This window comes from Ailuropoda melanoleuca, chromosome 7 (genome assembly GCF_002007445.2).
Source record: "Ailuropoda melanoleuca isolate Jingjing chromosome 7, ASM200744v2, whole genome shotgun sequence".
Taxonomy (NCBI): domain Eukaryota; kingdom Metazoa; phylum Chordata; class Mammalia; order Carnivora; family Ursidae; genus Ailuropoda; species Ailuropoda melanoleuca.
The window spans coordinates 82,308,365-82,330,341 of NC_048224.1; the positions used below are offsets into that span (position 1 = coordinate 82,308,365).

Genomic DNA, 21,977 nt, shown 5'->3' on the forward strand with positions numbered 1-21,977 from the left:
GGACTCCATCCTAGGACCCTGGGATCATGACCTGAGCTGAAGGCAGACACTTAAACAACTGAGCCACCCAGGCGCCCCTTAACAGTAGTTTAAACATTTCCTGTCTTATTATTTGCCAACCTGTTACAATATTTTTTGTTTCAGCATTTTTTAACCAGTTATCAGTTTTTTTAATAATCTTATCAGCAAAGCTCTCTACAGAATTAAACAGTGTTGCATATATAACCATGCCAACTATATCCAACTAGTTAAATCACAAAATGTCAAAAACTTACCAGAATAGAAATACTGCGCCCTAGAACATGGTGCTAGCAAGGGAACCAAACTCATCATCCCCAAAATTAAGATGACACACTAAAATAACTAAATTGGCTTTTTTGGAGGAAAAAGGGGATAAGTGCCACCAAAAACAAAATACTTATTCATAGGGCTTTTTCACTTATCTGGGTCATTTTTTCAACTGCTAAACTTGACATTACTAATCTTGAAGTATTTGGCTTCTACATTATACATAACCTGTTGAGATACTGTTGGGAAATTTTAAAAATATTTATTTCTTCTCTACAACCTAGTACACAAATCTTTAATTGGTAGAAATTTATGGAATGCAAATTCTTTACTAAGTGGAGGGCTTTCACAGGAAAGGTAGTAGATTAACATTTGTATCAGTATAAGATAATAGGCCATACTATGCCATTATAGTCCCCCTAAAATCGCTTCCCCCACACACATACACACAGTCTTTCAGGTGTATCTTCTTCCTTTCCCTTTTTTTAAATAGATAATATATCTACTCTGATCTAGTGAAAGTAAGTCTTCCTTCCACACCTAAACCCCACTCACCTTGTTGCCTTCTACATAGGTGACCCGTATCTTTGCTGAAAATTCTATGCATGTATAAGAAAATGAGTATGTTCCCACAAATGGAAACTACACACACATACACATACACACACAAGGGAAATCTATTTTCCCACTTTATATATTGTTCTGCTCTTTGCTTTTTTTCCACTTATAAATATTTGACAATCTTTCCTTAGTTTGTAAACTGTTGCCCTATTCTTTTTTAAGGACTACATAGTATTTCATTGTGTGAACCATAATTTACCCATTCCCTATTGATGAACTTGAGTTTATTTCTAATCTTATCCTGTTATGATGATGTACTTTCTCTCTTGAATGTGAGCTCTTTGAGAATAAGAATTTTTGTCTTACTAATTTTTTAATTCTGAAAACCTAGTATGGTGTCTAACAAATGTTTAATGTACGTCTTTTAATGAATTAATTTGTACTTTTTAAAAAGGTACTCAACTGCTTCCGTGCACGTTTTTAACCCTGCTGTGTGTTTGGTGCTCTTTGACATAATGTTTCCTTTTCTAGATGTTTATCCTAGTGCTCAAAATGACACATATATATAAGGAATTCCTACAAGAGGAATCACTAAGTCATAGTATATGTATATTTTAAATGTTAGGAGAGGTTATTCAGAAGCTTTTCACTGAATGTAGGTGCTAATTAGTAACAGTTATTATTCCTCTTACCAAATGTTTAGTAGTGCTTGACACATAGTATTGTTAAAACTTTTGAGTGAATTGAGCTCACAGTCAAGTGAAAAAAGTTTGTTTTTATGATGGCATATAAGTCTATACAGAGAAAAAAGCTGATTAATATGCCTGGGGAAAAAAGGGAACAAATGCCTCACAGAAGAGGTACAATTGAAAGCAGGCTACCAGTTTTTTTCTTCATCATTGCCATCACTAACAGTTACTTGTCTACCATGTGCCAGACAGTGTATTGAGTACTTTACATCATCTCCTGTTATTTTCACATATCCTAGAAGGAGATAACATTATCCCCATTTGATAGATAAAGAAGTTGAGGCACAGAGAGCTTAAATGACTTGCCCAAGTCATATAGGTAGTAATTGTTTAAGTTCGGATTTGAAATCAAGCAGTCTGATTCCAGAACCCATTCTTAAGAGCTGTGTAAGTGTTCATGAAGAAAAGAAAGGGAAGGAGGCATTGAAGGTAGAAGGAGCATATGCCAGAGCACCAAGTGCACAGTGTTATTTAGAGAGCAGCAAGCAGTTAGTGTGGCTTAAAGCACTGTTGAGGTATGGTTGCCAGAGATGGCGCACTAGGAGACAAGACCAAAAGTTAAGATGAGTACATATATGACTAACATACATGCCATAAATATGGAATTTCCAAACAAGAAAATGGCAATTTCTCTTTACTTTAAAAGAGAACAGAGAACCTCATTTCTTTTTCTGAGATTGCTCTGACGTGATGGTAGTCTCTGGTTTCAATGTTTTGTTCATGGTAAGAGCTTCAGGCCTTTTTATCCTTTCAAACCAATAGCATTCACTTTTGTCTTCAGAGGATAATGTTCTGGCGCTAAGTGGAAGCCTTCCATTAATAAAGCGTCGATTAGTAAGCCGAGGACATTAGTTCCATTGGCCAATTTTCGGTTATCAGGTTTTATAGAAACATACCTAGGACACACAACACATGTTTGATTATAAAGCATCCCTTTAATAACTAGCAAAACTAAACACATCAAGTTGACTTATAACCTCAAATAAAGGCATCATACCATTTTTTATCAGATTTTTTTTTAAGACTTTGTTTATAAATCCAAATTAGTAATTTCAGGGTGCTGAAAATAGAGACCTTCTTGTGATCTCCAAAGTCACTTAAATCCACATTTAGGAATATAACCAACACTGATGAATTTTCATTGAGAAATTATTTTCTGGAGCAAACAATTTGATCAAGCAAATTAGCTTAATTTTTTATATAATTTAACTATTTCTAATTTTTGTTTTCAGTTTACTAAATCTCATTTTAATCAGCTTAACTAAATGAATTGACTTAATCATTTTAATGAATATTTTATATATTTAGCTTCCCCCTAGATCTAATTCTACCCATTATTAATACTGACATTACAATTTTTTTCTTTTGTGACTTATTTCTATCAAATGCATTTTTTCAGGTACAATTGTGCAGATAAAAAATGTCAAGATTTTATTGTCAATTTTTACTCAATAACTATCCATTGTTAAAGAGTAAAGCATGGGGTCAAAAGGCCTCTGGAGTCAAAATGACAAATGTTTGTATTTCCTAGGATATTCTATAGAACCAATACATATAGTTCAAGAAAAATGCCAACCTGAACTTTTCAGATTGGCTGTATGTTAGTTTTAATAATGTCAACATGTCTACATAGATATAGCTATATTACCCCCTTTAAATACCATCAAGGATATTTTTATGTCTTTGAGTCCTCTCACCATTTGTTTATGAGATGTGAAGAAAAGATTAACTTAGGGGCGCCTGAGTGGCACAGCGGTTAAGTGTCTGCCTTTGGCTCAGGGCGTGATCCCGGCGTTATGGGATTGAGCCCCACATCAGGCTCTTCCGCTATGAGCCTGCTTCTTCCTCTCCCACTCCCCCTGCTTGTGTTCCCTCTCTCGCTGGCTGTCTCTATCTCTGTCGCATAAATAAATAAAATCTTTAAAAAAAAAAAAAAGATTAACTTAAATTACTTCCACATAGCACCTAAATTCTCTGTAGTTTTATGGCATATAAAGAGCCTTTAGGACATCCTTTGCCTCCTTTTAATTATGATTAAAATAGAGTGGTTATTGTAGCTCATGTTTAGAAATTAATTTTAGGCAAAGAAAATACTGTAAGATTTATAGAAGTACAAAGTACATATCAAAAAATGTTTGTTTGATACAGCATATTTTTCACATTAGATCATTCCATCTAGTCCCAAACCCCAGATTTTGATTGTGTAGCCTAGAAACATTTGTCAAAGAGAAGAGAAGTTATAGCACATCTCACATTAAGATACAAATAATACATAGTAGGTATTACCAAGCACTTGCAATAAATCACTGAGCCATAGTACTTGATTCCCTGAGAGGTCAAATTAAGAAATGAAAGATTTTAAGGCAGAAAAAAAGGATAGAAGAACACATTGAGAAATAGAAAATCAAAACTTATTTCAAAAATTTAAAAGGCAACTACACTTTCCCATTTGATCCCATTTAAAAAGGAAAGGTCAGATAGAATAAAGGCTAGCTACCAAAGAGACTCTAGAATCCTATGACCATAACTTGAGCTTGATAATGTGGTATCATATGAATGGTCTTCTGCAAGATCAAGCCAAGTATTTCTCATACTGTGAACTTGAGAGATAGTAACTGAGCAATCTGCTAGATTAACAAGAACATGCTGAACAGCTGGATGATACACCAGACTCTTAGGAGCCATCCAGGCTTACTCCTCCACTTCCCACCTTCAAAAAACATCTGAATGGATGATTCAGAACAGGGAGTGAGCAAGAAATAAAAGTGATGGCTAGCCAGGCAGTTATGTACCTAAGGTGGGCCTTTCAGGGCCAGAGTTTTCATCTAGTCACCCAAAATCCCAGTAATGTCCCCTTACTCAGGTTCTCCATCTCTACTTTGAAATTGGTATGATAGAAAAAAATCATAAACACTTATGAAATGGAAAAAAATTCTGAACTTCCAGCAAATGAAAAGAATACCATTTGATGATGAAAAAAATTAGTTATTAAAAGAGCCTCTGGTTTTGGAATATCTATTTTGGAAGTTTAAATATAATGCCCTTCTCACATTAAGATGAAAAAAATTTGTACTATTTCTAAAACACAAACACTTAGCAAAGGTGAAAACACTTGACACTGTACATACAAGAATATTCCAACCTTAGTTTTTAGTCTTGTTTTTCAGCATATTTTTTCAATTATTTTCTCCACATGCATAGATTTTAAAGTGTTTGGTATTTCCGGGATCTTTTTACTTTTCATGTTTCTTCTTAAAATTAATTGTACAATTTTTCCTGGGGTTTCTATCTTTTTTTTTTAAGGGATCCTCAAAGATCTTTAATCATTAAATCAATTTTTTAAAAAAGCTAATAGTTTTCCCTTCTGAATTATTCATGTTAGTGCCCCACTAGTGAAAAGAAAGGTGTATACAGAGATACCTTAAAACACTTTGAGATAAAGGTAGGGTCTTAAGTTCTCTTCACAGTCAGCCTATTAATTTAACTGGCTCCCTTTTCCCAAAGTGACATTTCAACCTTTTTTGGGAGGGCAGGAAATTATTAAGTGTAGAAACTGAAGAATTGTCATACTGCCCAGTGTTCTTCAGTTGGTCGGTAGAACAAAGGGGTGTGTTGTAGGAGAGGCAAACATTGATAGTTCCTGATGGCAACTGCTGAAGTCAAGAAAATACCACAAACTATGTCTACCTTTTCTCTTCCCCAAAAAACATTTTAAATAGTATCAGTAAAGAACATATGCAGACTATTTTTTTTCCTCCTGAAAATTAAAGCCAGCTTTCACAGTTATTAAAATAATGATGGGACAGCATTAAGACATTTTTAAGGAGAAAAAAAAGTGTCCCTGACAGAAGAGTAGAAATCAGCCTTAGTGTTCAGCCAAGAACAACACGGGGAGAAAGTGAATAATTGACTCAGGAGCAACTATCCTTAACATTACTGACAGCCTATCCCAATATTTTGAGTTGTCTAAGAGTGCCAAAGATGTAATAGGATATCAAATTTGCTATGGGATATATCTGCCTTAATGGCGTTTAAAAATAAAGTGAGATGGAGGAAAATCAGTAGTCAAATCATAAAGACTAAAAGAACAAATACACATAGAGTGTAAGGAAATCAGGAGAAACTACTGAGACTTTACTGTATGCCAGCCACTAAAACAATCTCTTGGGGGAAAAAAGGCGTTGTCTCAGTCCTAAGCCAAATTCACTAGCAATGGAACATAATCTATAAAATTATTTCCTCTTACAACTTGAATGACCATAGTTCCAGTTTTCCCTGGACAGTCTTGGTTTATTCCTATTGTTCCACATAATAACAATACCCTTTCACTCTGAAAAATAGTCCAGTTTGGACAATAATTATCTGATCATTCTATCCAACTCTACTTATTACCCCCAAAACATTTGAGTAATAATTTTTTCCAAGAAAAGTTTCAACCATGAGAAACTTTCAGTTTTGAGGGGAAACATGAGGAACTGATTTAGAAGAGAGATGCTTCAAAGTACAAAATACCTGACTCCAGTTTGGTTATCAGTAGTTCTGTCAGAGCCACACTGGAAAACCAGGTCATGGTAAGAAGGTGTTTGTGGAGGCAGTGGAAGTAAGGTCATCTGAGGAGGGAAAGAGTTATGACTCCAGGTCAGTGCTAAAGGTTGCTCTATAAACACTGTAATCCTCCCAGTTAGCCTCTCAATTGTTTTGCTGCAAGAGCCAAACACCCTGAAAAAAGCTCGAGTGTTTCGGCTTACGAAATGCACCTCCACAATAGCAGGTCTTGGCTGTAGCAGGTGTTCTTGGTTTAAGAGATCAACCAGAGGATCCAGTTCATAGAAAAGAGCCTCTCTCTGAAGCCTAAGATGGTCTGAAAAGTCAGTGGGTAGTAAAAGCTGGTGAGTTCTCAAAAAATCTAAGATGAAACTAAATAGAACACCATCTCTGTCCACAAAAATCTGGCCACCAATCATATTGAATTCTTTGTCTCTGCCATCTATCATTCTTGTCAACTGACAAGCAGGAAACTGCCTTATGGTAGAAAACCTTGTTGTGAATATCTTCCCTCCCACATTCAAAGTGACCAATTCCTGACTACTCATCCTTGTCTTGCTTCAAACTAGAGGCTACAGACTTGTAAATCAACCTCTAGCCATAAATGTTGCTAGTTATATATGATTAAGAAATGGAGGGGAGGGGAAAATAACAAAAACCAAGACCTAGATTCCCACATAACTACTGTAAAGCAAATAGTGTATCCATAGCTGTGTTTGCAAATTTGAGTTGCTTAGGAACTTGCAGTATACAGAATGAAAAAGCAACAGATGAGGAACTGGATTGTTTAAGAAAAACTGCCAGTATTTCTAAGGATACATGTCAGGTAGATCCCTTTCCTGTATTCCATTAAAAAAAAAATGATCCATGAAAACCTATTGTAAATCTCTATTTTAATAAAAGTACTGGGAGGGGTGCCTGGGTGGCTCAGTCCGTTAAGCATCTGCCTTCAGCTCAGGTCATGATCCAGGGGTCCTGGGATCAAGCCCCACGTTGGGCTCCCTGCTCAGTGGGGAGTCTGCTTCTCCTTCTCCCTGTGCCCCTCCCCCCGCTTGTGCTCTTTCTCTCTCTCTCTCTTGCTCCCTCTCTCTCAAATAAATAATCTTTTTTTTTTTTTAAGATTTTATTTATTTATTTGACAGAGATAGAGACAGCCAGCGAGACGGGGGACACNGTCCTGGGATCAAGCCCCACGTTGGGCTCCCTGCTCAGTGGGGAGTCTGCTTCTCCTTCTCCCTGTGCCCCTTCCCCCGCTTGTGCTCTTTCTCTCTCTCTCTCTTGCTCCCTCTCTCTCAAATAAATAATCTTTAAAAAAAGATTTAAAGATTTAAAAAATTAAAAAAAAATACCAGGAGCAGAAAAGCATTCCGCTTTCCCCAGACTTCTTATCTACAATGAGTTGTCAATGGCAGAAGTTAAGATTTACAGAGAAATATTATCATAATTTATGAATGCTTTAGCAATTTAGTGGCTAAATTGTGAATTGTCAGTTATGGATGAAACAGGCATTACCTCAACTAGCAGTTTAATTTGACTCTTATTCCCATAGCTGAATTCTTCTGTATTTTAAATTTAGTTGCCTCCTCTCAACCAAATTAAAGGTCGGGGTAAAGACACTCTGGGCTTTTCAAGGAATGTCTTGTTCCATGACAGAAATAAGGGACTAGAGAGCAGTTCTAGGATGAGATTGCTTCTTTTCATCTGGATTCTAAGCAAGATGAAAAAAATGAAGTATTTTTAATCCGTGGGAGTTGGGGGGCACCTGGGCGGCTCAGTCCTTTAAGCATCAGCCTTCAGCTCAAGTCATGATCCCAGGGTCCTAGGATTGAGCCCTGCAACGGGCTCTATGCTCAGTGAGGAGTCTGCTTCTCCCTCTGCCTCTCCTCCTTGCTTTTGTTCTCTCTCAAATAAATTTAAAAAAAAAAAAAAAAACTACCTAGTTCTCTTAAAAAAAAAAAAAACTGTGGGAGGTAGGACATCTTTATCTCATGTGAGCATTAGTGTTTTATTTTTCCCCCAAAAGTATGTATGTATGTATGTATTGCTATTTTTTTAAGTTTTTATTTAAATTCTAGTTAGTTAAAAAATATTAGTTTTTAGCTGATTACTTTGCACTTTATAATAGCTGAAAGATTGTTCCATATATTGTCAAATTAACCTAACCTTACTACTCTTTAAAAAGATGTTAAGCAAGTCGGTAGATTGGTTTGGTTGTACAGTTGCCACGATACTTTGGAACAACACAACACTTAGCTGCCAGTAAAAAGAAGGCTTTCCCATTTCCTGTTCTTGCCATGTGTTAGAATTTTTTTTTTAACCTATGCCTTTTGCTTGCACAGCCACCTAACATTTCCTTTGAATTCTTTGGTGATAAATTTATAAAACCGAAGGAGAAAAAGGCAAGCTGAAATCTCCACCCTCCTAAAAATGCAAACTTATTACAAATGCCACTTTTTATTTACCTGAAATGTACATTTTAGCAAAAAAAGTAAAATTTAGAAATCCAAATCTAGAGAAATTTGAAGTCCAACTCACCCATATCTTTCCTTTTTTTTAAAAGAATGTCCAGTCTCCAAAAAAGCTGCTTTATAAGAGTAGTCTTTATTACATGCTTAAATGAACAATCACTGTTACACTACCTCATTTACACAATATTAGATCCTGTGCTCTTTCACCTCTTTTCCATAGCATAAACACAACCAATACTGGGTGGGGGTAGGAAGCGTATTACAAAAGCACTCTTTAAAACGGATGGAGGGTTCAGGACTTACTATTAAATCCCACATTTATCTTTATGCTACCTAATTTGAACACGTATAGGACATTATTTTTGAAAGGAATACTTCTGCAGTAAAATATCTGAAATTTTAACCAAATCTGAACTACCACTCAGCTCTTTAACAAATTTCTAACAAAAGACAGAGAACTATACACTTGCAACAGATTTTATAATAGTTTGTATTTGCACACAAATTCTGCCACATTGTTCAGCACCACCAAAGTAAAATTCTTAAATCTTTCACTGAAAATGAAAAACCCATCTATCACCTGTTCCCAGTAAAACATTGATTGTTCTACAAAATCAGCTGATTTAGTCAGATAGGAACTGAAGTTTGAGAGATGGTCTTTCCAACTTGTGAATTCATCAAATAAAGACCCTTCTAGGAATATAGTGGGACCAAAGAAAATAAGAAAGCTAAGCAGAATGACTACCACAAATAACTGATAAAAGCTCCAGGGAATCTTGCTAATGAATGTGCCAGTGTCTTGAGGCAAAGAAAGTTTATCCACATCTACTAGTTTTATGTCTTCCCACTGACTGGTATCAAAGTTCTTCATTAAAGGGCTTGTGGGCAAATTAGAGGGAGGTAAAGGAGTTTCCTTGATTACTTTTATTTTCTCTCTGAACTCCTGCATCTGTTGCAGAAATATGATGGGTTCTGACACGTCTTTGAAAGCCTCAGCAATGTTAAAAGCCATTCGTTGTTCCTGCAAGATGGTGTTGAGTTTGTTTATCTCTGGGTCATAGGCTTGCATAACTGCAAGTTTCATGGTCTCAAAGTCAGACAGGATTTCATTCTTCTTTTGATCTAATGTATGTTGTAACTTCTCAAAAAACTCCTTTACTTTATCTGAATCTTTAGTCAGTAACTGTAGAGATTTCCTTTTGCTAGTTTCCAAGGTATCCAAGCGAGAAAGAGCATCTCCCCGACGCCAGGTCTCAAAGGTCTGGAAGAGGGACTCAAAGGCATCTCTTTCCTGAGCATAGGCATCTTCGATAGAACAGAAGACATGCTTGGTATGGTCACCACGAGTAGCACAGATCCCACAAATCAGCTGCATATCAGTCAGGCAGAAAATGTTGAGAGGCTGCCCCAAGTGTCCTTTGCACACTGGCATTTTGGGAGAGATCTTGATCTTGTTATACTTTTCCACAATACCCTTCAGGGAGTAATTAACCTGCAGGCTATTGACTCCGGTAGCTGAAGTTTCTTTACGGCATGTAGGGCACTTGAATGGAGAGGATCTCCACAAGGAATTCCGCACAGTCCCCTCTAAGATCCCTTCTAAGCATTTTTTGCAAAAGTTGTGTGAGCAAGGCAAAACTCGAGGATCATCAAACAGACTGCAACAAATTGGGCACGTGAGATCTTCTTCAAGCAGCTCCATCACATCCTACCATAGAGAAAGAAAAATTTTAACCCCAGTAATCCCCTCCACTATGTAATAATCAGAAGAAACTATCTTCAGAGGCATTAAAAATGATCTCTCACTGAAATAACCAGGCAAACAAAGGAAATGAGTGAGAAATTTGGGAAGGGAATGCACACCAAAGCAGATTTAATCTGCTGGGACTGGAACACACTCCTTATTAGCAGGACTCCCTGTACACAAGGCCTTTGTGTGGGCTTTCCAACAACAGTCTTTGGCTGAGATAGGGTTAGGTCTAGGACAACTGCAAGTTGAGCCAGCAGGACCCAACTGATTGTTTTAAAACAGAAAGCTGACTACTAGCTGTCAGAAACAAAGCTACTCAGTGTCTGAATAGAATGAGCTCTTTAGTCTGGGCCCACAATTATAAAATGGTATGCTATTTAAAAGAAAGAAGCATAGAAATATAAATTCAAGCATGCATCTTGTGCAGGCTTTTATTAAAAACTGGCAAATTTTTCTATTTCAAAAGCAAGATTACAATTATTAAAATAGTAAGTAAAAACCTGAGAGTTGCAATTCATTCTTCAGAGAATTAAATGAAGTTTTCTTTTAAGCCACCAAAACTGTCTAGTGTGCATCAATTCTCAAAATGTGGGCAGAAATCTGGTGTTCCTAAGACTCTTCAAGTCATTTGTGAACCTCAATACTTTTTTCACAGTAATACTGAGATATTTGCTTTTGGCACCATATTGACAATTGCACTGTAAAAGCAATGGTGAGTAGACACTGCTGGAGCCTTAGCAGGAATCAAACAAGGCAAAGGCAGCACCAAACTGTACTACAAGTTACTGTATTCTTCATTACCACACACCCACGATGCAGGTGGGGGTAGCCAGCCTCATTGAAGAATGTTCTTTATGAAGCAGCCAAAATTATTCATTTTTTTAGATCTTGATCAGTGCGTACATGCCTTTTTAATATTTTGAGTGATAAAAAAGGGAAGTAAACAAAGCATTTCTGCGGCACCCAACAGATATTGTCTGGAGAAAAAGCGCATACGTGATTGAGTTACAATCTGAACCAGCTGCTTTCTTCTTATCGAACACAATTTTTATTTAAAGAATAAATGAAAAACTGGCTATTCAGACTTAGGTAAAGCAGACATCTTCTCAAAAATGAACAAAATAATCCCTTCACTTCAAGGAAATCAAATGGTATTTCTCACCAATGATAAAAGTATAATGCAGGGACAGATAAAAGACTCCAGTTATAATCTATTAATAGCAATTCATTAAAGGGATCTATAAATATGTAAAGCAATGCCACTCCTCTCACAACTGTTTTGAAAATGTTATTTTTCATACAAATTATTTATGTTAACATGTAATAGGTTTATTGTTATAGGTTTATCTTTATTTTAAGTGAATATCTTAAATTTTTTGTTTTAATTTCCAATATAATAAATATCTACATACAGTACATATGTAAACAAAAACTCTTAGGATCCTCAGTTTTTAAGAGTGTGAAGTTGTCCTAAGACAAAAAAATTTGAGATTCCTGATCTAGAGAATACCATTTCTCAGTTCAAGTTTATTATTTTAAAATGTACATTTTAAAACTTCTAACCCTAAAGTTTTAAAACCAAATATAGTGCTAACTATGTCCTCTTTGGCTTACTGAGGGACAAATTATGTCATGATACCACCAAACGAATAAATAAGATAGGGTCTAATAATCTATAGACCATCTTATAATCAAAAATAAGTAAATAAATTTTAGCAGTAATTTTAAGAATCACAATTAGAGCTAGAATCTAGAAGATAAATAGTATTTAAAAAATAAGCTGAGTTTGTAAGGCTAATTCGTTTATGGCTTTACATTAAGTAGTGAGAGATATATGTATAATAAATTATAATAAAATTATATGCAGAATTAAAGCAAAGATTATTCTGTCAAATTTAATGTCATATGATAAGCTGATCTTTCTGAACAATCTCTCGTGACATAAGAAATCATAAAAACTTTTAAAAGCACTGGGAGGAGAATGGCTATAAAGACGGGTTAGTGTGCTCCCTGAGAGAAGTTATGAAGCAACTGTAAAACATTCTGCCTCTAGGGGTGCCAGGTGGCTCAGTCAGTTAAGTGTCTCCCTTCAGCTCAGGTCATAATCCCAGGAACCTGGGATGGAGCCCGGCATCACGCTCCCTGCTTGGTGGAGAGTCTGCTGTCCAACTCCCTCTGCTGCTGCCCCTGCTTGTGCTTGCTCTCTCTTTCTGTCTGTCAAATAAATAAATAAAATCTTTAAAAAAATTCTGAATCTAGAACAAAGAAGGAAAACTTTTGATGATCCTCCTACCTTAGTCCTGGTTTTATATTTTATTATCTCCACTGCTCTTTGTCCTCTTTCACCTAAGAATTCTATGCTAAAACTAGATTTTGGAGAAGGTAGTAGAAACAGGAAAGTAAGAGGGGGCAGCATTCAATAAAGTAAACTAATTTACTCATTCTTGCAAGGAATATTTCCAGAGAATCCTATCCAAGCATATTAAGTAAGTAAGAGGGAAAACAAAGAATACCAAGTGGTTGGGATGCAAAGGGAAAAAATGGGCACCCAAGGCAAAGGGAAACTTTGAGGAAAACTGAAATACATACTGCAATAGGGGCCAAAAAGAATTTTAAGGCAATCAAGTATGAAAAATAAACAGGAAAATGACACACACAGGAAAATTTAGTAGTAAACAGTCATCCCAAAGCCATAATCACCTTATAGTTCTGAAAATGAACCAGAGGAAAAAACTATTTAGAAAGTCCCTTTTTAAAAAATTTGCATCAAGGGGCACCTGGGTGGTTCAGTTGGTTAAGTGACTGACTCTTTTGATTTCGGCTCAGATCATGACCTCAGGGTCCTGGGATCAAGCCAGGCTTGAGGCTGCTTGCTCAGTAGGAAATCTGCTTACTTCCCTCTTCCTCTGCTCCTCTGCTCCTCCCCTAGTGCTCTTTCTCTCTCTTTTTTTAAAAAATAAAAATTTGCATCAAAATTATGGTGGATCCAGTTCCATTTTTAGTGATGCAGCTTACAAATTTTGGTTTATAATTTAAAGATTCTTATTTCTGGGGCACCTGGGTGGCTCGTTAAGCGTCTGCCTTCAGCTCAGGGCGTGAACCCAGGACCCTGGGATCGAGCCCCACATCAGGCTCCTCTGCTGGGAGCCTGCTTCTTCCTCTCCCACTCCCCCTGCTTGTGTTCCCTCTCACTGGCTGTCTCTATCTCTATCAAATAAATAAATAAAATCTTTAAAAAAAATAATAAAGATTCCTATTTCTGTTAACTTTAAAAGCTAAACATTTTTTCTTCTCTTTATACTCAAAACTTTCTCTGACCAAATTAATGTGACCGCTTCCACAGCCAGCTTTTAGAGAAAACTGAGACAGCCGAATCCAAAAAACCACAGAAAGTTTGTTGCCTCAAGTTTTAAAGGAAAATACATAATTAATAAGGTTTTAGGCTCACCAAGTGAAGAGTATATTTTGCAGTAAAGGAACTCGTAGATCCTTTTCTTTAAGTATGGCTAGCACATAAAAATCTGGAGAAGTCAATAAAACAAACTCCTTTGTAGGAACTAAAGAACATATCCCCTCTTTTCTACAGCTAATTTTCTTTACCAATATAGAAGTCAAGAAACTTTATGTGAACAAAATTATTGCTCTCCAGTAATAAAATTTCAACTTAAGCACTGTCAAATTCAGTGTACAATAGCAAACACATTTCCAAGATTCATTTTTTTCCTTTGAATGTGTTTCTGAAAACCAAGAAAATCTAAATTTTGAAGCACAAAAATTGGTTTTACCCACCAATTAGAACTTTCCCAAGTTTTATACCAACAAAGTAGTAAATATATACCTAATTGTCTACCACCTCTCATTTTCAACCTCATTTTCCTGCCATATGTGTATTTTTAAATATACTTTTAATTTACATACAATGAAATTCACTCTTTTTGGTATACAGTTCTATGAGTTTCGACAAATGCATAGCTGTATAACACCACCACAGATTTACTTTTAGGCAAATATTCATGATATCTGCACTCAAGGTAGACTATGAAAACTGCTTCATCAAGCCTACCTCAAGTGGGTATATAGCAACAAGTCTCTACAAATGGAAATTGAAACATGATAACCAGAATATTAAAAATGGAAAAGTCAATACTTATAAAGGAAAGTAATCTTAAAATAGAAGCAAAACCTATATATGTGTATTAGACTTCTCTCTCCTACAAGTCCCTTGTTTTTAAATGATCAACTCAAAATGTTATAATGCAAAAGGTGCTCATTTATTGACTCTTAAACAAAAGTTAATTTTAATAAAAAAACAAAGCAACTTTCCTATTAAGCCTCTGAATTTAACTGGCAGGAATATAAAGTTGTTCAAGATATCACCCATGATTTCCTTCCAAATCCCATTAGAGAACAAAAAGAAAAGTTAATAATACTTTGTATCTTAAGGATTTAAATCAAATTTCCATCCTGCTTTGAGGCATCTTTGGATTCAGGAATTCCAAAGTAGATACCTAATAAGAAACTACATAGCAAATACTGAAACACACTTCACAGACAAAACTAAATTATAAAAACCTCAACTAAACTGGGAGCCATCAATCTTTCCTGAAACAATGCTTGGAATAAAAGGGATCACTTTTTTTTTTTTTAAGAACTTCCTCTTAGCATATTAATCTTATTTTCAAGTAGTATACTGTATTCTGCTAGTAGGAGATCCACTAGTAATGCTTTTTTGAAACTTAGGGTCAAGTTACTGAATCTAGGTAGAGGATGTAAGGATATTTATTGTAGTATTTTTCAAATTTTCTGTATATCTGAAAATTTTTACAATAAAAAAATTGAGGAAAAAACTAAAAAGAGAGACCAATTATAAGAAAACCATACTGAGGGGTGCCTGGGTGGCTCAGTCATTAAGCGTCTGCCTTCGGCTCAGGGTGTGATCCCAGCGTTACGGGATCGAGCCCCGCATCAGGCTCCTCAGCTGGGAGCCTGCTTCTTCCTCTCCTACTCCCCCTGCTTGTGTTCCCTCTCTCTCTGGCTGTCTCTGTCTGTCAAATAAATAAATCTTTAAAAAAAAAAAAAAAGGAAAACCGTATTGAGCTTAAAAAGCAAAACTTCAGAAGCATTATTAGCTAAGTATGATAAGCTTTACAAGAGTTTGATCTGCTATAGTATTGTTTTATCTTTTATAAAATAAAAAATGTATTACTGAAAATCTCTGGATCCACGCCTATGNAAAAAATGTATTACTGAGAATCTCTGGATCCACGCCTATGAGGAGGCTGACATACTTGTCTGGTTCTTAGACAGTGGCCTTTGACAAACCACATATACATATTACAGTTTCCTCATTATATACCTGTTTTAAAAGTCATAATGTATGAAAATTATTTATAAAATATTTGTTTTAAGTGCTCCATATCAATGTGTTCTTATAATTTATTCTGGCTTTTAGAGACTGTTCCATAATTTATATGACCAAAACAGGATAAAGTGAGTTTAAGAATCTCAAAAAAGGACTATGAAGATATATCATATATAGTGTCTAAAATAGCTTGTCTAATTGTTATGTGGCTCTACAAACACAATATAAAAGTTATTTATGTGTCAACATAAGACAATAAGAAACTTCCATGTTCTGGCATTATCCTAGAATTAGTAGTTAAAATTTCCCACAGGATATTTCTAGTAGGATTCCTGATAAGTAGGACAAAATAAAGCTAGAACAAAAGGTCCATCAGCCAGGAAGACCCACCTATTCAGCAATTTCACAGAGGTTTTGGACTATGGTAACATTCTCAAAAACATAAAAACCAGGTCTTTACCCTTACTAGTTAGTCCAGAGCACTCAAAAACATGGGTTTTTCCCTTCCTTCATTCTCTTTTCTGAACCACTATTTTGCCTTGACTCTTTCCTTTGTTTATTCTCTTAACTCATCATACTCCCCATGTCAAGGTGTACAATCTTTTGATTTCCTCCTATTCTTTCTTTATCCCCTACCTGCCTCTTCACCTTACTTACCTTTCTTTCCCTTTCATCTTTTCCTTGTGTCTCTTGATAATTACCTCAGTCAGTAGAGCATGCAACTCTTTTTTTTTTTTTTTAAAGATTTTATTTATTTATTCGACAGAGAGACAGCCAGCGAGAAAGGGAACACAAGCAGGGGGAGTGGGAGAGGAAGAAGCAGGCTCATAGCGGAGGAGCCCGACGTGGGGCTCGATCCCATAACGCCGGGNAGCAGAGGAGCCTGACGTGGGGCTCGATCCCATAACGCCGGGATCACGCCCTGAGCCGAAGGCAGACGCTTAACCGCTGTGCCACCCAGGCGCCCCGAGCATGCAACTCTTGATCCTCAAGGTCGTAAATTCGATCTAGAGATTACTTAAAAAAATTATTTTAAATTTAGCAACAAAAAACCCCACAGAAGTCTGTGTGATTTCCAAACAGTATTGAAGCCCATTCTCTGCCACCCAGATGAAATCCATTCGAATGAGTCTGAATTTGAGGAAAACATACATATAGACTAAATTATTCTCCTTCTATAGTACCAACCAGATTCAGATATTTATCTGTTAAGAGTTCCAACTAAGTTAAGTTGGAACTAATGACTTCTGGAAAGGTCAAACCAGAAATGTCTGGTCTCTTTTCTCTCAAATACATGTAAGTGGGTTTAATGAAGATGTAAATTTTTACCCCTAAAACCACTTGTCTTCTTTTACAACCATAAATTTGGCAATCTCTATTGGATGGTATCTATTAAAAAGTTTCCGACATCATCTAAATCTGTATTTCAGGTTAATGCCAGCTTTCAGAAAGTACTATCAGAGTCTAACATTTGGTAGGTAGCTAGCTGGATTTATCTAGATAAGTGAGGTTACTTATGTTATATATAATACCACAGAAGAGAAAATAGGCATTTTGTAGATAAACTAATAAGCACTACTTATCAACTAATAAGAACTTACTTCTGAGATGCCTATTAGAAATGTCATTAGTATAAACAAAGGTCCTTTTGCTCAGTGTAGAATTATGTATACATCTTATTCTAAAGTAAATGTGAGCTACAGAATATATCAAGTAGAAAGCCAATTATGCTAAACTTTAAGCAATTTTTTGGTTGGCTATATTATATATACTATGTTGGCACTCCATGCTCATATCAATACCACAAATATGCAGGGGGAATAAAAAAGCTCCCCATGGAGTTATAATGGGGGAACCAGGCTATTGCAGTAGAATATACTTGTGGCACTAATGCCACAAGAAAGACAATAAACTATCAACAAAAATTTTCAGTCAACTTTTCCTTAGTAATATGTCTCCATCTATAATGGAAATGATTTTTTTTTAAAGCTTATAGGAATTTGCTTTATAGAAGGCTTAACAGGAATTAAACTATTCTATATGTCAGAGGATGCCTGTATTTGGTTATGACAAGTGGGCATAGCACTCTGTTCATCCACTACCATTCTTGTATCCAGAGTTCAAGGCCAAGGTAATGAAGATGGCAGTGTCTTCAATGAATAACAAGAATGAATAATCCAATGACCTAATGATATTTAAAAAGATGAAATAGGGGCGCCTGGGTGGCACGGCGGTTAAGCGTCTGCCTTCGGCTCAGGGCATGATCCTAGCGTTATGGGATCGAGCCCCATATCAGGCTCCTCCGCTGTGAGCCTGCTTCTTCCTCTCCCACTCCCCCTGCTTGTGTTCCCTCTCTCGCTGGCTCTGTCTATCTCTGTCGCATAAATAAATAAAATCTTTAAAAAAAAAATAAATAAATAAATAAATAAAAAGATGAAATATAAGCTAAAAGTAAATTCCTGCCCTAAATTCAGAAATACAGCACATTTACAAAGATATTGTTCCTCTAAAAGGTATGATAAATGCCTTATAAAAAGGACATAGAAAGTTGACTCCATACTGAAGTTAGAGAAGTTATCCAAGCAACCAGCTTTTATGTTTTTCTTAAACTATAAAAGTAATTTGTGAGTACAGAAAATACAGGGGAAAAATCACCCATAATCACATCAGCAAGGAATAACCATTATTATTTTGTTTTATTTCTTCCAATCTTGTGTGTGTTCTGTTTGTTTGTGTACATACATATTTTAACAAAACTGGTAGCTTCACACAATTTTGTGTCCACCATTTTTTACTTACTTAATCACATGTTTTTCCCCTATTATTATATATTCTTCTAAAATGTGATAGTTCATCTTATGGATGCTCTTACTGGCTATATGTCTTTTGCATTATAACATTTAAATGAACATCTTGTAGAAAAGTCTTAGCCCACAGCTCTGGTTATTTCCTTAGACGATTCCTGTAAGTGTACTGTTAGGTGTGTCAAAGAGTAGAAAGCACTTTTAAGGACCTTGAAAAGATTGCCAGGTTTCCCTCTAGAAGGGGTATACAAATTTATGAACTCTAACCAAAAATGTATGAGTGCCCCACTTCTCCATGCAGTTCCTGATCTTACAACAGAACCATACTTTTATAGTTTAGTAAAAAACCAAGAATAAGGCATACATTTTTACCATACCTACCCATATTTAAAATATAAAACAGTTTAAGGCAGTTAATATTAGTATGTGTTTAGGATAACCAATATGTATAGGGAATATATGGTAATAAAAGTTATGGGGTAGGAATAAAATGTACTGGGTCTAAAAGTATCTTAGAGACCATCTAGAAAACACCTAACTTTATAAATGAAAAAAACTGAGCCCCCCGCCCCCCCACAGAAGTGGAGCTTTCCCAATTATATACAGCAAGCTAGGCATAGGACCTGAGTTTCCCAATTCTTAGACTTTTAGCACTATCCAGAAGGTGGATCAAGAATTCAGTGTTCTCATTCATAAAATGGAGAAGTTTAATCATGGCTCTCTAAATACCCCTCTAAAATTTTATGATTTTTACAAATTAGGTTATAACAGGCTCGCTAGTAGAGGAAACAGAGCACTGAACCTGTCTCTGAATACCTAACTTCAAGCAGGAGTTTTAGCCTTCACAGAATGAGGATTTTTACATTATCTACATCATCATGGCTTTTGGGAAGATTAAGTAACGTGTGCCAGTTTTGTAAATTGCTAAACCATATAAATGTAAGGTGGATTAATTATAGTTGTATACAAATACAAAAAATGTAAATTCACATTTAAAGTGTTATTTTAGAGCATTGAGTATATTAACCAAGAAAGGTCCTGAAAGAGAGCCGGACTCTCCTGAAATTCAATTTCATGAACAGGTAAAGCATTATATAGGATAGCAGGTACAAAGCCATTTCATGGAAATGGGCATATCTAAACAATAGCTGTGGTACAAGTAAAACCAGGTAACCAAGCTGTCATAAATGTATAGAACTTTAAGAATAACATGGTGTTATGGAAGGACTTACTAGGGAGGCTTCAGTATCTCAGCTAGTGCAAAAAAGATGGTATTTTTGAGAAAAGGAGAGCCTGAAGAAATGTATCTTCTCATTGTGTAAGACAAATATAACCAGTTAATCAACAGCTCCATCAAGTTCTACCAGAAGGAGTGGCTATATAAATGAAATTCTGCTTTTAAAATACCTATCGTATAAAAAACTCAGTATTTGTACAAGTCCTAGCAGCATGGTATGGAAGAAGGAAAAAAAAATCTTTAAAAAAAAGAAATGCTAAGGCCTCTCTTTTCCTTTTCAATATAAATCTGTGGACTGTAATACATATCGACTAATTGCTACATAAGTATTTTCCAAATATTGAATCTATTCTGAGTTTTGAAAAAATATGAAAAGAACAGAGACCACCCATGAGGATGGGAACACATACATTCTACACATAGTTCAATTTTGCATGGTTCTGTACCTAAAAAAAAACCGGGTGCTTTTTTCGTTTCTTAACGTAGGGAGAAGTATTGTAGTTTACCTCTGTCCCCTGCCAGCAGGTGTATTCGTCAGGGTTACTATTTCCCAGGACAAAGCAATCAGGTTTGTGTTTTTTTCTCACGGAGCTACTGCAAAGAAAGAACAAAGAAGAGAGTATTATGCATTTATTTATAAAGGATCCTCAGTCTTGACCCTCAATATTTTTCAGTTGTCCGGCACAAATAGAGCCACCGTGCTAGGACCTGGTGAAAAAGCCAGGAGCATGGCTGGAGATCTTTGTGCAGTACTAAGGAGCTTCCCGGTTAGGGCGCCCTCCCCCGGCGCCAGGCACCTTCCCCAGGTTCAGTGCCAGAAAGTGGCTGAGTCCTCCGATTTATGATTCATGGTCGCCTTTTCTTTCCTAGGCGATACCGAGGCGCTGGCAGTGAAGCCAGGCATAATCCGTAGCGGAGCAGGTTTTCTGGGGCACAGACACCCTGCACGGGCCCAGCGGACGCCCCCTGCACGCCGTTCCATCTCACGCCTTGTTCAGTGTTCAGCTGGTTTCCGCTGAGCAGCTCGGAATGGAGCTCAAATTGAGCTCTCCGCCAAGCCCCCCCACCCCCCCACCCACGCAGGTCACTGTCCTGCCAGGGCAAGTCCCCAGCCTCGCGGCAGGTCCGAGGATCACCCCCCCCTTCCCTGAGAGGGACCCGGCGGGTACTTATCTCGGACCTCGGGGGCCGCGGGAGGGGCCCGGCCCGGAGCCGTGCGGCCGCCTGCCCTCCAGCCGCGGGGACCGCGCGTTACCGGCTGAGCGCCGCAGCAAAATGGACTCGCGGCGCCAGGCGTGCCCCGCCCCACCGCCCTCCTCTCCCGGCACCTCGGTCCGCCTCCTCGGCAGGGCTTCGCCTTTGTTCCGTCTCCCGGGTCTCGCCTTTCCCCGGGGTGGGGGTGGGGGGGGCAGTGGGTGAGGTGAGGCGGGAGTCCTTCCGGTGTCAACAACCGCCAACAATAACTGCCACCGCCGGCGGTGCGCCTGGAAGAGGGGAGGGTCCCGGGCTGCTCGCTTCTCTCCCTTCCAGAGGGGCTGCGCCCGCCGAGCCTGGGCGCTGAGAAGCTGACGGCGTTCGCTAAGACGCGTGGGCTGGGCCTGACGGACTGCGGGCGGCCGGAGGCGGCGCCATCCCCGGTGGAGCGACCCGGGAAGAAAGCTGGCGCGCAACAAGATGGTTGGGTTTGGATTGTTGTACTTTTTTTTTTGTTCGTTGCATTTTTAGGAACAAAAAAAAAAGCCCAACCCTTCACACCACTTCATCTGCATCTCTCAAGACCAGAAATACAGCCACAGTGGCTTGGAAAGACGGAGACAACTGTCTGCCTTTCACCCTACAACTCGGGTTGGGTGGGACGGGCATTCCTGTTGGGACCAACCCAGGGTTCTAGTTATGGGTCCTGGCCAGAGCACAACCCAAATAAGGTTAATTATCGTCCACCCCAACCTTGCACCTATTTCTTTGCGGGCTTTAGGCTGAATACTAGCGACCCAATTCAATTTAAGATTTTCTTTTAGGAAAAGCACCACTGTTCTTTCCTTTGGAGAGAAGGAAGAACTTAAAATTGGCTTTAGCTTAAATGCTGCTAATGGTTATTCAGTTGCTAACCTGAGTCACTATTCTGTATAGGGACTTTGTCTAATATCAAACACATTAAGCACTTATACTAATGATCTGTTTGGTTCCAAGAAGGATACAAAGGTGAACGAATG

The 21,977-nt window shown here is 37.4% G+C and overlaps 2 protein-coding genes across 5 annotated transcripts; both read right to left on the reverse strand.

Annotated features, from left to right (window-relative positions):
* Window positions 1-713: 713 nt before the first annotated feature.
* KCNRG (potassium channel regulator) lies at window positions 714-7,140 on the reverse strand. Its single transcript, XM_002922938.4, is given in 3 exon segments — window positions 714-2,400; window positions 2,403-2,494; window positions 6,111-7,140. Coding segments are annotated over 3 exon segments (816 nt in total). The 5' UTR covers window positions 6,692-7,140; the 3' UTR covers window positions 714-2,257.
* A 1,585-nt stretch (window positions 7,141-8,725) lies between these two features.
* TRIM13 (tripartite motif containing 13) lies at window positions 8,726-21,219 on the reverse strand. Of its 4 annotated transcripts, none has more exons than XM_034665118.1 (3): window positions 21,093-21,219; window positions 20,271-20,358; window positions 8,726-10,319 (listed from the first exon to the last, which is right to left on the reverse strand). In XM_034665118.1, exon 3 carries the CDS (start codon window positions 10,311-10,313, stop codon window positions 9,090-9,092), a length of 1,224 nt encoding a protein of 407 aa, XP_034521009.1. In that variant the 5' UTR covers window positions 10,314-10,319; window positions 20,271-20,358; window positions 21,093-21,219; the 3' UTR covers window positions 8,726-9,089. The 4 variants fall into 4 exon arrangements, with proteins under 4 accessions (XP_034521009.1, XP_034521007.1, XP_034521005.1 ...); XM_034665116.1 differs by having other exon boundaries at window positions 20,271-20,355; window positions 21,093-21,111; XM_034665114.1 differs by lacking the exon at window positions 21,093-21,219 and adding an exon at window positions 20,945-21,083.
* Window positions 21,220-21,977: the final 758 nt, after the last annotated feature.

Bases quoted from the DNA above. Each gene is read 5' to 3' on its own strand.
- TRIM13 (XM_034665118.1), bottom strand. From the start codon at position 10,313: ATGGAGCTGCTTGAAGAAGATCTCACGTGCCCAATTTGTTGCAGTCTG.